We start from the raw sequence: 17,129 nt of genomic DNA, 5'->3' as shown, positions 1-17,129 counted from the left end.
AAAAAAAATCTGAATGTTGCTGTTGCTTACTTAAGCTTCCTTTTTTTTTGAATATTAGAACAAAAACTATATGCAATATCGTATTATCACTAAGCATAATGTTTATCCTTCTGCTTTCTAAATATTTTAAGAAGTCATTAAATGCATCATAGTTCATGACCTTAGTTTTCCTGACACGTGACTTTGCATGTGTCTACATAATGCTACTATTGGTTGATAGTAAAATTGTACTGTTTACTGCAGAAGTTTACATAGATTCTCAAGCCATTCTCTGATGTTATTTTTATTAAGTTTCCCACAACATCCCATAGCATTGTTTGATTTTGGATAAGGAGCCTGAAAATAAATCAGCTACTTTATATTGCTGAGAGACTGAAAGAAAAATTTGGTTTAGTGCATATTGATTTAGGTATTGGAGTTTCCTCCTTTATCTCCATCTTGATCAAAGAAAGTGAACAATGTCCAAATAAGAGAGCTGGATGTCTAGTCACGTTCTTATTTGTAACATTAGGAGTTTTAACTGTTTCATGGTCTATAAATACTTTAAAATATTTCAGGTTTATATTATTTCTCTTTGTTGGTTGATGGACTCCACATAAAGGACGGTCAGTCTGTTTTTCTTATCTGATAGGAAGGAAAGACATTTTCAATGAAAAGAATTTATATTAGCAGCAGAATGGGATGGGATGGAAAAGGAGAGTCATAAAATCTCATAAAGCTCTGAAAATAAAGTGAAATTAATTTTCTTTAATAGTGTTTGTGACAAGAATTATTTAGTATTTCAATTCTAAGAAATCTTCTCTTTTCATGGGGTGGGTGTGGGGGTCTATTTGATTATGGTTGTAGGATGTTTATTTTTTAGGGCTCTTGGGGCAGTATTTTTAATGCGCATGTTTTTTGTTTCCCTGTTTTATTGAAATTAATATACAGTACTGTTTTCATATTGTATACTTTCTCTACTTTAGAATATATTCCTATGCCTTGTTCACTAATTTATTATCTGATAATGAGGTTGCTGGCAAAGATGTATGTTGTCAGAGTGTATTTCATTTGTTAATAGAGGTGTTACTGTGCAAGTCGTTTATATAATTAAGACTTTGCTTGCTTTAAAACTAGTTACTTTACCTGATACAGAATTGTAAATTTCAAAGATGTGGCAGATAGTACCTTAGGTCACTGTGTAGTCAGGATTATTTCTGAATCTTCTCAGGTATAAATATTTTTACCTTCCCTTTATATGGAATATCCAGTTAAGATAAGAAGGGAGGAAACAGTTTTGGGTTTAATTTCACCTTATAGGACTATGCCTTGATAGATGATATACAGTGGCTGGCAGCTATGTTCAGAGTGACCTTTTGTGTGCTCTGCTGTGGTAGGGGCTGCTGACTATCGGGCTAATTTGTTTTCATCAGGGCTTTTGTTGCATTCTGCCAATGAATGTGGTAATTTTTGCTTTACCTTTTCTGTTTTAGGTTGCAAGGGCTGTTTTATCTGATTCACCACAGCCCTCTTCAGGAAGAGAAGTAAAATTAGAGGAACTATTTGATTCTTTAGTGTCTAACCCATTCTTAACAAGGAACCAAATTCCCCGAACGCCAGAAAACTTGAGTAAGTGAATAATGATTTCTATCACTTATTTTCTTCTTAGACATTACTTATACATTAGTACTGTTAGAACCATGGTTTGACAGATCTTCTGGAAACTCACTTTAGAATTCTTTTCTCTTTCAGTTTAGTGGCAATGCCTCTTTATTTGCTTGGATGTAAGGGACTTTTACAGAAGTATTACATGTGGGTGTTCTCACTGATAACGGCAGTTTGTAAGCAGTGTTATTTTGCCGTGATACTCCACAGTTTTGTTTTTGTTGTTTTACTTGGCTCTTTCCTAGAAAATATTTCAGTTGAGTACTTTTAAAATACCCTCTGCCTCCACATCTGACCTGTGCTCAACATTTATAGAGTACCTAGGCTCTCTCCTTCCAGTCAGCAGCTAGCGGCATCAGCCCAAAATTGTGCATATGGAAATCTTTTCTACCCCTCTCTAGCTAGCTAGACTTCCCAGTACTTTTTTCTTATAACCTATAATCTGTGTTGGCCAAATTCTGATTTTGTTGTCCTTATGGCACATCATCCTGGCTGAATTCATACTTGAAGTTAAATTGATTCAGTTCAGGTTGAACCTTGCCACAGCCTGGATCAGTGGTCAGCAGACTCCAGGCTCTGAATTAAATCTGGCTTGCCCTGTATATTTTTGTAAATAAAGTTGTATTGAACACAGCCTTGCTGATTTGTCAACATAATTGTTTGTGGTTGCTTTCATGTTATAGTGGCACAGTTCAGTTTTCACCACAGACCAATGGCCTACAAAGCTTAAAATATTACTTTCTGCCCTTTACAGAAAGTTTGCTGAACACTGCTTAGATAGATGAGAAAACATCTTTCTAATACCTGTAATTCGTATGTGCTATGTGAAAGTATATGCACATTTCAGGGAAAGCTTTTGTTATTTGTGATCAGATGGAGAAGGAGTTCTTTGATGTTGTTGGTCTTTGGTTTGTTGTTTAGTCTTGTCATCCCTTGGGCACATCTGTGGAACATATACTGACTCGCTAGTTTTATGTTGAGCACTAGAAATGAAAATTTTAATTGCATGCTCTGTTTGGAAATATTAATGAATTGTGTCCCCCACTTAATTTAATTAGTAAGTGAAATCAGGAGCTCATGGAGAAAAGCTGTTGAAATGGAAGATAACGAAAGTACAGAACCAATTCAGATGGATACTGAACAGAGAGAAGAATTGCCAGAATCCTTACCTGTGTTGCGAGAAGAATTGCCAGAATCCTTACCTGTGTTGCATAACCCAGGAGAAATTAGCAAGACCAGCTCTCTTGCAGCAAGCACTGCATCCCATTGTAGCCATTTCCATTTACCTGAAGAGAACGTTGTTTCAGATTGCCTCAAGTGTGTGCCTCAGAAACATGTGACCAGTTACATAGGTGGACCATCGACACAAAATCAGTCAGATTTGTTAAGTAAGAAAATAAGGTGCAAGGAAGGTTTGGAGCATGCAGTGTTACAGAGCAAGCCTTTAGAAACTAGCCAACCAGAGACAGTCTCCCCTGCTCCAGGTAATAGGAGAGTTGTGATGGCTAGCAATGAGGAGGGGTCTTCTATTGACCACTTGCAAGCTTCTTACAAGGAACCTTTCATGCATAAAAGTATGTTATGGGACTCTTTTCAATTATCAAGTGGAACTAGTTCCAGGAGCTTAAAGGATATTGATGTTGGCATATTACATGAAACGCTTCCAGAAGAAGTTGGTAACTTAAGTCTTAATAGTTCCAGTAGTACAGAGGCCAATTTTAAACTAGAGCCAAATAGTCCTATGCACAGTGGCATTTTTCCAGATAGTGTTGTGGGAGAAAGACCAACTACTCCAGAATCAGACTGTAATTTACAGGCTATTTGCCGTAGATATGAGGCTCTGAAAAAATCTCTATCCAAGAAAAGGGAAGAAAGTGACCTTTCTAATCCTGAAACACTTGAAGGACACAAACCAGAATTGAGTCCTATGCCCACTAACATGCAAACAGATGATATGCTTGACTTTTTGGGCACTCAAGATTTGCACGTTGACTATAAAAAACCATCTTTACGCATGTCCCTTGGTGAAAGAAAACGGTCTCTTTCACCACTAATTAAGTTTTCTCCAGTTGAACAAAGATTGAAAACTGCAATACCATGTAGTCTTGGAGAACTTCTACCTAATTTAAAAGGTAAGATTTAACTAGACCTGTGCATATTGATCTATTGAATTTTTCTCTTAACCTCTTGTAATGTTGTATGCATTGAGTGCTGCATGGTCTTTATTGTTAATGTGATAAAACATTCTCTTCGTTCCTTTGACAAGCATGAGAAGAGTGAACATCTCACGTCTATGGGTACTTTTGAATATCACGTGACAGGTGTTTGTTTACAGTTAGTCTGGGACAGGGTGGAAAATAAAACCCTGAAACCTATTGCTTTTATAATACAATCAAAAGTAAATCTTGTCGAAATCTTGGCTAGTGGAGGATGGTTCTCAAAATGTTGAGTAACACTATGTATGTCAAATACCATTTTTTAAAAAGATTTTATTTATTTATTTGACGGAGAGCACAAGTAGGCAGAGAGGCAGGCAGAGAGAGGGGGGGAAGCAGGCTCCCCCCCTGAGCAGAGAGCCTGATACAGGGCTCCATCCCAGGAAGCTGGGATCATGACCTGAGCCAAAGGCAGAGGCTTTAACCCACTGAGCCACCCAGGCCCCCCTCAAATATCATTCTTGTAGTAATATAATATCTGTAATTTGTTTTGAGATAAATTTGAGGGGGTAGGTGATAAAATACGAAAGGTTAGTAAGTGTGTGTTTCCTTGTGCTGCCATACAAAGTACCACAAACTGGGTAGCTTAAAACAACAGAAATTGTCTCTGGAGACAGTAAGTTCAAAGGTTGGAATCCAGAATCAAGGTGTTGGCAGGGCCGTGGTCTTTTTTTTTTTTTTTTTTTTAAGATTTTATTTATTTATTTGACAGAGAGAGATCACAAATAGGCAGAGAGACAGACAGAGAGAGAGATGAGGAGAAGCAGGCTCCCCGCTGAGCAGAGAGCCCTATGCGGGACTCGATCCCAGGCCCCTGGGATCATGACCTGAGCCAAAGGTAGAGGCTTAACCCACTGAGCCACCCAGGCGCCCCAAGGGCCGTGGTCTTTTGAAGCCACCAGAGGAAGATCCTTCTCGGCTTTCCCAGCTTCTGGTAGCCCCAGTGTTCCTAGGCTTGTGGTAGCACAGCTCTAATTTCTGCTTCTATCTTCACATGGCTTTCTTCTCTTGTGTGTCTTTGTGTCTTTTTTATAAGGCCCCTAGTCATAGAGAGGTTTAAGCACCCACCCTACTCCAGAATGAACTCATCCTAAGGATTATATTGTTAATGGCCCTCTTTCCAAATAAGGCCACATTCTGAGGTACTGGGGTTAGGAGTTCAACATGTCTTTTTGGGGTACATAGTTCACCTAGCAGTATTAATTACTGAAGCTGGTTAATGGATACATTGGGCTAATGATAATTCTCTTCATTTTTGTATGTTGAAAATTTTCATCATAGAGAATTAAAAAAAATTCTGTTCATAAAGCATGTTAGAGCAAATATAGATCTGGTGATATAGGTGCATCATATGTCACTCTGATATGCTCGTTAATAATTAGACACTGATATATTGAGAAGTATTTTAAGAGGGATGTTTTGATACTCTGGAGAAAAGGTACCTCAGTGAGAATAATGGTAAGTTTCATCATAATTATTTGCACGTGAACATTTTACTTACGAAGACTGAAATTTGCTATTTGGAATCTGTCCTATTTAATTTTTTTCTTTGTAATGTTTGATTATCCTTTTCTCTTTTTTAAAAATCACCTTTGCAGAAGAAGAAATCTTGAGTAAGAGCCTTGAGGCAAACGAATTTCCGTCAGACTTTAGAAGAGATGAAGCAGAAGCCCAGTCAATTTAACTATGATGTACCTAAATTTAAAGCATTGTACAGGCTAAAAACGGATTTATAATTTAAATACATGTTGGAAGTATAACTCTTTTTCAAGGTCTAAAAATCCTAAATAATGTCTTTTATTTAGCAAACAATAGTTTTTAGGTAAAGTATGTTTGGATTGTCTCCTTGAATGGGTCTGGGGTTAAAATGGGAAGTATTTGGGAAGCAGATATCAAGTTTTGTGAAGCCATTTTGATTCCTTGAATAATTTGTAAGCATTATAGTAAAGTATTAGTTTAATTTGTATAATTTCAGTTGATTAGCAAACATGAGTGGTTTTTGACACACTTTTATTAACTGGTTAACATAATAACCATTGAATACTGATCTTTCATTTTAGGGAAATACATAACTTTTATTGTTTCTATATGGAACATTATAGTACTAACCAAAAAAAGTGAGAAAATAGTACCTTGGGATATGTAGTCAAGGTGAGAAAAGTTTAAGTTTGGGAAAGCTCTAAACAGGCATAATGATTAAGTAGTAGGTTGGTCCTGGAAAATGTTTGATGGAATAAAGTGTATGTGATGATAAGTGAAGACTGGGGCAGAATGAATTTAGAAAAAAGGAAAAAGATGGAAAATGACTAGACACTTTTAAGGAACACTGTCAAAATATAAATCCATTCAATGGGTTGTATAGCAGATTTATATTTAGTCTAATTTAGACTTTGAGAATTTAATTTAACCCTAGTTTTATATTTTAACAGGAAAAAATGTAAATTAAAAATTTGTTAGTCTCTGTTTACTGTTGTTGGTTTATTTGGGGGGCATGGTTTTTAGGGAAAGCAGATAATTTTTATTGTTTTACTTTCCTTCTCAAAAACCATCAGTATACCACAGACTATGCATAGCCTCAAAGTAACTTAAGAAAACTGAATTCGGGGTGCCTGCTTAGTGTCACAGTTAAGTCATTGGTGAAGCTAAGATTTTGACCCTGTTTTCCTTCATTAATATACCACAAGACCTTCTACAAGTAACTGAAAGGCCAGGATAAAAGGATATGGCCATAGGAGTTGGCGTTCTGTTGACCTTGTAGACTGAATGGGAGACAGAGGTGAGGCCTCTCATACAGTAACTTGCCTCACTCTGTCGTGACCCCTGGCTGAGAAAATGGCTCATCTCTACCATCCAAGTGTATACATGCCTTTGTGAACCAGGAGCAATGAGCATGCACTGGAAAGGTGATAGCACTTAATGGTACCCCAATTCTTAACTATCAAAACCTTGTCCATTTGTCAAGAAACTGGTCAGGAGGGGGAAATAGTTGAAGGGGACAGTTCTGGAGGAGGATGGACTCAACTGTTCATCTTTTTTCACTCATTTTGGGCTTTTGCTAAGTTGTTTGATCAGTTTGAAGGTCAGTCTTTTTGAGAGAGAAGAAAAGCACATACAACTCCCTTAATTGCAGGGGAAAACAAAGAAGAGCAGTTTCTTCTAGGGTGCTATATTCCTGTTATTAATTAATACAACAAATCAGTGACTATAGATCTACTGGGAAACTATCCTCCAGTCTACCGGAAGAAAGCCCACTAATCTGTAAATCCAAAATTAATGTATTAGGGAGGAGATAGGGCTGTTAACATCCACAATATGCCAGGGCCTTTCCTAGACATTTAATACATACTGTTTCATTTAATTGTCATAACTTTAAGGTAGTGGTTATTCTACCTCTTTTACGGACAATGATACTGAAGCTAGGGAGCTTAAGTGACTTGTCTAAGGTGGACTCAAGGGATAATCTGGGATACATCCTAAAAGCTGTAGATTCTATACGTCTAAAATGGGGATTAAGAATCTGTGATTTAAATATGCTTGCCTGGTAATTCTTAAGTTCAGTAATAAGATTGAGAAGCACTACTGGGGAATACAGAAGTCACATTTAGCTTTGGGGTACCTTAAAGAAGCAAGTGTATTATTACATAGGTACTGCTTTAGAGGTTAGTTGATAAGATAGTTCAAGTTCACCAGTAAGGGTGGGAGGCCTTTAATTACTGAGAATCAAAATATCAAAATGTCTCTGGACAGTATGGATTTATAAAAATCATACTGTTAAGTCATACCTGGAATAGGCTGGGAGTTTTGGCATTCTTTCCTGTCCTTTATATGCCAGGAGTATTAACAAAAATAACTCCGATTTATCATTTCCTCCTAAACCGTTATGATTATGACCTAACTACCTTCAGGTTCTTCCCTCTCCAGTATTGCCTGCATAGCTACCTTTTTGGCGTTAGGACCCATTTAGGATCACTTAGTTTAAAATTCCATTACTTGTTAATTCCAGAATAGAGTTAAAATTTAAAGGCATATAATCTCCCCTATGTAGATTCCTCATTTCCCTTCCACTATTGTTTCCCATTTTTTTTTTTTTTAAGATTTTATTTATTTGTCAGAGAGAGCGAGCGAGAGCGAGCACAGGCAGACAGAGTGGAAGGCAGAGTCAGACGGAGAAGCAGGCTCCCTGCGGAGCAAGGAGCCCGATATGGGACTCGATCCCAGGACGCTGGGATCATGATCTGAGCCGAAGGCAGCTGCTTAACCAACTGAGCCACCCAGGCGTCCCTGTTTCCCATTTTTTTACTGAACTACTTTTGAGTGTGGTTCTTTAGAAATTTTAATTCACAATTATAGCTGTCCTTTAGGGCTCAGACCAAATGTCACTTCCATGTTGCAGTCCTAATCTATCCCTTCCATATCCATGGATTTAGCCCTTCTCTAAAATCTGTAGTTTATCTTTTATTCATTTAGTGTTTTCCACTTAGTGCTTTTATCATATTTTATGGTTGTATGTATGTGATCTTTCCAGTCATACTGATGATACACATATGGACATACCTATCTTTGTAGATACAGGAGGTATGTGTCCACATTGACTTATTCTCAAGGGCCATGGATCATCTTTAGCAAATACCTAAGTATTGGAATTTTTTTTCCCCTCCTATGTTATGGGATTAAAATGATGGTAGAGGGCTACTTAATTGCTGTAAATGTACTTTTTCTTATTACATTCATTGCAGATTACACAGAATGTACCTCTTTATTCACTCTTTGTAAGGTAAAGGTATGTAAATTGACTTTTTAAAAAAAAAAGGTTTTATTTATTTATTTGACACAGAGATCACAAGTAGGCAGACAGGGAGTCAGAAAGAGAGTGGAGAGACCAATGCAGGGCTCGATCCCAGGACCCTGGGATCATGACCTGAGCTGAAGACAGAGCTTAACCAGCTTAACCCACTGAGCCACCCAGAAGCCCCTCTAAATTGACTTCTGTGTCAAGTGGAAACTTTAGTAATGAATGACAGAATGTCCTAATTGTTTTAAATGTTTAAAGAGGACAAGTGTGATGCTTAACATGAAAAATGTTACCAAGTGGAACAAGAGTATTTGAGGCTAAAAAACAAAAACATTTTGGGGGAAATTAACTGAAAACAAAAAACAAGTATTTTGAAACCGTTTTTTACCATGATCTATGAAGTCAGTTTTATCTAAGGGAAAAAACAGGAATTCTTGAGAACTTTATACAGGAAACCTTATTTTTCACCCCCCTAGTCTTAGAATTCTAAAACAAAATAAATATTTAAGGACATTTTCCATAATGTAAAAGTACTTGCAAAGGTAAAATTCTCTTTCACATTATCTTGTAGATACATAGTTGCTTTCTCCTTGGGCACTGTGCAAGTCCACATGCTTTATTTAAAATATTTGTTGAGGGGACGGCTGGGTGGCTCAGTTGGTTAAGCAGCTGCCTTCGGCTCAGGTCATGATCCCAGCGTCCTGGGATCGAGTCCCGCATCTGGCTCCTTGCTCAGCAGGGAGCCTGCTTCTCCCTCTGCCTCTGCCTGCCATTCTGTCTGCCTGTGCTCGCTCTCTCCCTCTCTCTCTCTGATAAATAAATAAAATGTTTAAAAAAATAAAATATTTGTAGGGGCGCCTGGGTGGCTCAGTGGCTTAAGCCGCTGCCTTCGGCTCAGGTCATGATCTCAGGGTCCTGGGATCGAGTCCTGCATCGGGCTCTCTGCTCCGCGGGGGGCCTGCTTCCCTTCCTCTCTCTCTGCCTGCCTCTCTGCCTACTTGTGATCTCTGTCTGTCAAATAAATAAATAAAATCTTAAAAAAAAAAAATATTTGTTGAGTCCTCTATGGGACTATTTGTAAATATGTTCTTTTTACTATAGTCTTGAATAAACATTCAATATTACATAACCTGGCTCTGGAATTTCCTATATAATATCAGAAAGAACCATGCCCTACAATCCTAGAATGATCACATACAAAGCTCCACCAGTAACTTAATCAACGAAAGAAATTTGAGAGGTTAAGTGATTGAGGTAAAATTATTTTGTTACTGCCATTTTAATTAGATATACTAAATGTGGTATTTTAAAATGCTTTTAAAAAGAACGCTTAAGTTTTTAACATCTGGAGTCTTAACTTACTGCCAAAGGCCCTCCATAGAAGAGTTTAGTAACTTAGATCTCAATAGCTTCTTGCTCTTCATGGGTAGGGACATCATTGTCATCCACAACCTCTGCTCTGAAGGCCTGGGAAAAGCTAAACTCTGTTAACTTCCACTTAATGTCTTTATTCAAAGGAAATGTGCCCTTGTAAAATGGTGAGAAGAGTGGATCACAGGGATCTCTTGGCTCTAAAATACTTAAATTTCATTTAAAAGCATAAGGCAGTTGGAATAGGACACTTTAAGTGTTTTCTGATTTCTCCTTACTACATTGCTAATCCAAATTAGGAACCTTAGTATCCTTCCCTAGAAATGGCAATCTAACACTGATCCAGTATTAACCAATTTCCAGATAGATAAAGATGGGGAAGTGAATTTGCCCAAAGTGAACAAAACATTGTTCTTTGAGAAATCACTTAACTTTCTGGGCTGCAATTTCCTTAATCTATAAAATTCGGGGAATTATAAGGTGTAGTGTATACCTGAAAAGCTAAGATTTTAGGATGAACTTTTCTGTCAGTGGGGGAAGTAGTGAGGAGTAATGGTCAGGAAAGGGGTAGGTCTGTAATCTTATTGTCTAGGTTCAGCTGCATAACCTGAATAAGACCTATCAGTTTTCTCACCTATTAAGAAATAAAAGTAATCTGGGGCACCTGGGTGGCTCAGTGGGTTAAAGCCTCTGCCTTCAGCTCAGGCCATGATCTCAGGGTTCTGGGATGGAGCCCCGCATAGGGCTCTCTGCTTGGCAGGGAGCCTGCTTCTTCCCTTCTCTCTCTGCCTGCCTCTCTGCCTACTTGTGATCTCTGTCAAATAAATAAAATCTTTAAAATAAATAAATAAACAAACAAACAAATAAAAGTAATCTACCTCAGGTTGTGGATTAAATAAAATAATACACATTAAGTATTTAAGAGTACCTGGCATTTAGTAAGGGCTCAAACATTTAGCTAGGCTTCAGTGATTTGGGGGTAGGCATCTATTTAAGTGGGCAGGGAGGAGAATGGCTCTGGTGGTCCTATTGATAGCTGACACATAATACTGAGTATGTCAGGCACCATTCTAAATGCTTTCCATTTTTTAATTTGTGTGTGTGTGTAACAATCCCATAAGTAGTGCTACTCTTACCCACATTTTGTAAATGAGGACAGCAGAAATGAAATTAAGTACCTTGCCCAGTTCACAAAGAGCAAGCAAGTGAATGGAGAATATGAACTCAGGTGGTCTACCCTCAGAGACCCTACCCTTAGCTGCTCTACTTACAGCCCCTATTCACTATCACTAAGGTGATAGGAACTAGATAAATTTAAGGACATTTTCCATAATGTAAAAGTACTTGCAAAGGTAAAATTCTCTTTCACATTATCACATATTCACATTATCACATTACCAACTTTAATTTAGGGACTAAATTAAAATTTACCAGTTAAGCATTACTTTTGGGCTATCAGACTCTGGGTTTACATACTAACCACCTTCTAATTATTTCAAATAAGACCATATTTTAAATTGCTAACAGCAAATGTTTATTCATGATTGAAGCCAAGAAGGATTTATAAATGCATTTTAATACCTTGCTGATAAAATAGTAACATTCCATCTTTGCAGTCTGGTAAGGAATACAGGAAGATACTGTAAAGGCTTTAATGTGTATATCTATTATAACCAGGTAATCAGAACACACACATACACGCGCGCACACATACACACACACACACCACCTACTTTAGTGTTGCACCATACCAACTTTTCAGAAAGGCCATCTCGAAGCTCTACTGGATAGCGGAGTAAATAGCGTTCAAGGTTCAAAGACGAAGGAGTAGGGAAGAGATGAAAGTAGTTAAGCAGCACACATTTCAAAGCCCACTTTTAAGCACAGGACATTATGAATATTAAAAAGAAAAAAACGATGCGGGGAGGAGGGGGGGAAGGCAATTCAGCATTTTCAGAAAGGGCATTTGGCAATATTCAACGCATCAGAAGGCTGTGCTTGGGACCATCCACTCTCTCCAGCTTCTCAAAGTGTTTCCTGGCATTGCGAATGTTGATCAGAGTAGCTGCAGAAGGGATCGACGGATCCGACATAACCACCATCACGTACGTGTTTGACGTGAAGATGTCGATGAAAGCAGCGAAGTTAGAATTCCGAACCTCCATGCTCTGGAAGGAGGCGGCTAATTTACTGCAGCTCAGCTTGAACTGTTTAATGATGTTGCTGATCTTCTCGAACCGGTGGACGTCGCGCTGCTCTTTGCACTGGTAATGGGAAATGACCAAGAACGTGGCTCTCTCGAACAGCAGGACTTCGTCGGCCTCGATAATTTGGGCAAAATTCCTTAGGTTCATCTCCAGCTGCTGCACATTGGGAATCAGCTGATAGACAATACTGGACCAGGCTTTGTAGAGCGTTTCGTCCCAGATGGAGGTTCGAAAACAAGCGCATTCCAGAGGGCGAGACAAACGCCTCAGGTCTTCCTCTCGCTCTTTAAAAATCAGGTCACGCTGATCCTCCTGAACCAGATCCATTTTGTGCACCAGGCAGAAGATTTTGGCATCCGGAGAGTTCTGGAGGATAGCCTCCAGACACGACTGGTAGTAATGCATGTCCTTTTCCAGTTCGCGGCTCTCCACGTCAAACACGTAAATCAAAACCTCGACGTTACGGAAGATGTTGTCTCGCTGGCTGGTGAAGTAATTCTCCATGAAGGTGTCCTGACCGCCACAGTCCCACAGGTTGAGCACTAGGTTGCCCAGGAATCGGACGTGGGAGTGCTCCACATCAATGGTGGCACCCAGGCGCCGGGTGTCGCGGGCGATGTAATTTGCAAAAATAATCGACCGCATGCTGGTCTTGCCCGACCCGCTCTTCCCCATCAACAGCACCTTCTTCTTCATGGCTGTATTTGGCATCACCCGCCGGAGCCGCCGCGGACTGGGCCTCAGGGCGCGGCCTAACTGCAGCGCGGAGGGAGGGCGGGGTCGGGGCTGGCGGGCTCTCCGCAGGCCGGGCCGCGGCGCTGTGCGGTCGGGGCAGCCGAGAGCGAGAGATCTGGGCTGGAAAGGCCGCGGCGGGGCGAACTCTCCCTCGGAGGCGAGCGCCCTGGGCGAGGCGGCTGCAGAGCTTCGGAGCAGAGCTCACCTTCCGGAGAATCGAGCCGCGGCGTCCCGGCGGCCACCCACTTCCGGCGGCGATCTCGCGAGAGCGTCCGCGCTCGGCGCTCAGGGCCCAGGGATCTGTGAGAAACTTGCTCTTTCAATGAACCTGAGCAGGGGCCACCCGAAGGGTAAAATGCAAAGGGAACCCAGCGCTGTGGTGTCGCTTTTCCTCTTTAAACTGGGTTTACAGCTGCAAGCTGTACGTGTGCGGTCGTTTGGGAGAATGCTGCCATCTCGTGGCCACATCCCCCCCGCCCAGCACCACACGGCTCGCTTTCAGAGGGCGGAGTGCTCGCTGGGTTTCAGTCAGGGCGGCGCGCAGGTGAAGGGCCTCAGCCCAGCGAGGCCCCCTCAGAGTCCCGGTTTGCTGCGTACGAGGGCACGGCCAATGAGCCCTGCAGACGAGGAAGGGGAGACCTGGGAAAGCTAGGTGATGAGATGTACTGACTCCCACTTAGTGATTTTCCACTTGGAAGCGAGTTGCTTTCTCACAGCTGCTTTGGCGGTAACCCAAATGTAATGAGAATCCCAAACCTCCGGGATTCGGTAACGTTCGGAAACGACGGTAGGGAAGCTGGTAGCTCGGTCCTCACGATAACCCTGGGAATAACCACCCCTGTTTTCCAGTGAGTACATCCAAGCGTGGAGGGGCTAAGTCCTTTTTACCAAGTCACACACCAATCAAATGATGCAACGCAGTTTGTCCGTTTTTAAAATACAAATTGCACATATGTAAGGCGTACAACGCGATCTGGAAATGATATCGTAGTCAGACCAACAAAACTCATAGTCGCTTCTCTGCTGAGAGCGCGTGAAATCCGCTCTCAGCCAATTTTCCGTGTGGAATCCAGTGTTGACTATAGTCATGCGGTAGGTTAGCTCCCTACAACTTCCTCATCCTACCTAACCGCAACTTTGTACCCTTCGGCCAATATCCCCATTTCTTCCGCCTCCTTCTGCCTGGGAACCACCATTCTACTCTCTGCTACTATGTATTTGACTTAAGATTCTTCATAATTGAGACCCTGCAAGCTTTTCTCTTCGTTTAGCTTATTTCACTCAGCGTAATGTCATCCAGGTTCATTCATGTTGTTGGACGTGACAGGATCTCCTTTAAAAAGGCTGGATAATAGTTTATCACATATATGAACACGATTTCTTTTTTAAGATTTTTAGTTATTTAATTTTAAAAACAGATTTTATTTGACAGAGATCACAAGCAGGCAGAGAGGCAGGCCGGGGTGGGGTGGGGGGAAGCAGGCTTCCGGCTGAGCAGAGTCTGTTGCGGCTCAGTTCCAGGACCCTGAGATCATGACCTGAGCGGGAAGGCAGTGGCTCAACCCACTTAAGCCACCCAGGCACCCCAATTTTTATTTTTATTTTTTAAAGATTTTATTTATTTGAGAGAGAGAGTGAGAGAGAGAATGAGAAGAGGGGAGAGGCAGAGGGAGAGAGAGAAGCAGATTTCCTGCTGAGCAGGGAGCCCGGTGCAGGAAATCAATCCCAGGACCATCATAACCTGAGCGGAAGGCAGATGCTTAACGACTGATGCACCCACGTGCCCCTGGGTGTTGTGTGTGTGTGTTTTTTTTTTTTTTTTTTTTTTTTTTAAGATTGTATGTATTTGCTAGAGAGACAGCATGCACAAGTGGGGGAGGTGGGCGGTGGGAAGAAGCAGGACGCCCCTCCCCCCAGCAGGGAGCCGTATTCGGGGATGATCCCAGGACCCCAAGATCACGACTTGAGCCAAAGGCAGATGCTTAAACACCCAGTCGCCCTTTGTGTTTGGGCTCTTGATGGCCACCTCCAGGTTCATCATTTGCTAGGAGGACTCACAGAACTGGGCTTGAGGTCATACGGCTATGATTTATTATAGTGAAAGGACTTCTAGCAAAGTCAGCAAAGGGAAAAGAAGCAAGGGCTGCAATGTGGAGGAAACAGTGTAAGTTTCCAAAAGTTCTCTCTCAGAGAAGTCACACAAGATGTACTTAATTTCTCCATGAGTTGGGACAACTGATGTGAAGTATTGTCTACCAGCAAATCTCATTAGGAAGTCAGGGCCCAGGGTTTTTACTGGGGGCTCACCCTGTAAGTATCACCTACCTCAGATGACCAAAATTCCATGTTCCTAGAAGAGCAGGTGTTCCGCATAAACCACATTGTTTATACACAGTGATTATTTCAGAGATCGGTGGGAACGCTCCTGAATTCCAAGTTCTTAGCCAATCAGTGATAGTCCTTGTAACAGGGACTCTCTAAGGATGACAGTTGCAGGCCTGCTGGGTGAACTCCTTTGCACACAAGTATCTATTCATGTGCTTATTAGGCATTCATGTATTTCTTTTGGTGAAATCTCTCTAGCAGTCCTTTTTTTTTTTTTTTTTTTTTTAATTGGGCTGTGTGGGTCGCCTGGGTGGCTCAGTGGGTTAAAGCCTTGCCTCTGCCTTTGGCTCAGGTCCTGCATTGAGCCCCGCATCAGGCTCTCTGCTGAGCAGGGAGCCTGATTACCCCCACTCTCTCTGCCTGCCTCTCTGCCTACTTGTGATCTCTGTCTGACAAATAAATAAAATCTTAAAAAAAAAATTGGGCTGTGTTGGGCTTCCTGGGAGGTGCAGCCAGTTAAGCCTCTGACTTGAGCCCCACATTGAAGGGCTCTGCGCTTCACAAGCAGGGAGTCTGCTTCTCCCTCTCCCTCTGCCCCTCCCTTTGCTTGTGCTCTCTCTTTCTCAAATAAATAAAATGATTTTGAAAATTTATTTACTTATTTATTTGAGAGGGAGGAACAGAGGGAGAGGGACAAGCAGACTCCCTGACCTGGGGCTTGATCTTAGGACCTTGAGATCCTGATCTGAACCAAAACCAAGAGTCAGATGCCTAACCAACTGAGCCACCCAAGTGCTCCAATAAATAAAATTAAAAAAATATAAAAAGTGGGTTGTGTTACCGTGAGTTGTGGGTTCTTTGTGTATTCTGGATGCAAGTTCTTTATTAGATAACTGAGATGCAAGTTTTTCTCCCAATCTGTACTTGTCTTTTTATTTTCTTTTTTTATTTTATTTTATTTTATTTTTTTTAAAGATTTTATTTATTTGTCAGAGAGAGAGCGAACGAGAGCGAGCACAGGCAGACAGAGTGGAAAGCAGAGTCAGACAGAGAAGCAGGCTCCCTGCGGAGCAAGGAGCCCGATATGGGACTCGATCCCAGGACGCTGGGATCATGACCTGAGCCGAAGGCAGCCGCTCAACCAACTGAGCCACCCAGGCGTCCCGTCTTTTTATTTTCTTAACAGTGTCTTAGGAAGTCTAAATTCTAAGTGCGATGGCATTTGTAGCTTTTTTGTAAATACCCTTATTAGGTTGAGGAAATTCCCTTGTTTTCCTAATTTGTTCAGGATTTTTTGTCAAGAATGAATGTTGATGTTATAAAATGCTTTTTCTGAATTTATTGAGAAGATCGGGTAGCTTTAATCCTGTATTCAATTGAAGTGGTACAGGAAATTGATTTTCCCCTGCTAAAACAGCTTTGTATTCCTGGGATAGATGCTTTTGGTCATATTATATAAACCTTTTTTAAAAAAAATTATCTTAAAAAGATTTTGGTTATTTATTTGAGAGCGAGAGAGAGAGACAGAGGGAGAGAGAGAATCCTAAGCAGACTCCCGCTGAGCAGGGAGCCTCACACGGGGCTAGATCCCATCCCATGACCTGAGCCAAAAACTAAGAGTCAGATGCTCAACCGACTGCACCACCCAGGAGCCCCTATAATCCTCTTTATATATTGCCAATTTCAGTTTGCTAATGTACAAGATTTTTACGTTTATATTCATGAGAGATGACAGTCTGGGGTTTTAAGTGACAGTTTCATCTGGCTCTAGAGTCAGAGACATACTGGCCTCCCAGAGTGATTCTGGAAGTGTTTCTCTCTCCTCTGTTTTTTAAGAGT

General features: G+C 41.0%; 2 protein-coding genes across 4 annotated transcripts in view; one reads left to right on the top strand and one right to left on the bottom strand.

Annotated features, from left to right (window-relative positions):
- Positions 1-6,325, top strand: part of HAUS6 (HAUS augmin like complex subunit 6) — a 44,008-nt gene extending 37,683 nt beyond the window's left edge. For 2 of the 3 annotated variants that reach the window (XM_082695355.1, XM_082695356.1), the window contains exons 16-18: positions 1,473-1,608; positions 2,703-3,776; positions 5,459-6,325. In XM_082695355.1, coding sequence (XP_082551481.1) covers positions 1,473-1,608; positions 2,703-3,776; positions 5,459-5,544 — 1,296 coding nt within the window. In that variant the 3' untranslated portion in view covers positions 5,545-6,325. Of the gene's footprint in view, positions 1-1,472; positions 1,609-2,702; positions 4,522-4,737 lie in introns of all 3 variants that reach the window. The other variant, XR_014301943.1, reaches the window with a different exon arrangement.
- A 5,208-nt stretch (positions 6,326-11,533) lies between these two features.
- Positions 11,534-13,343, bottom strand: RRAGA (Ras related GTP binding A). The gene has a single exon (XM_082695171.1). The coding sequence runs from the start codon at positions 12,939-12,941 to the stop codon at positions 12,000-12,002; it is 942 nt and encodes a 313-aa protein (XP_082551297.1). The 5' UTR covers positions 12,942-13,343; the 3' UTR covers positions 11,534-11,999.
- Between the last annotated feature and the right edge of the window lie 3,786 nt (positions 13,344-17,129).

This window comes from Mustela nivalis, assembly GCF_964662115.1.
Source record: "Mustela nivalis genome assembly, chromosome: 13".
Lineage (NCBI taxonomy): Eukaryota > Metazoa > Chordata > Mammalia > Carnivora > Mustelidae > Mustela > Mustela nivalis.
This window is presented reverse-complemented; position numbering and strand designations above follow the sequence as displayed.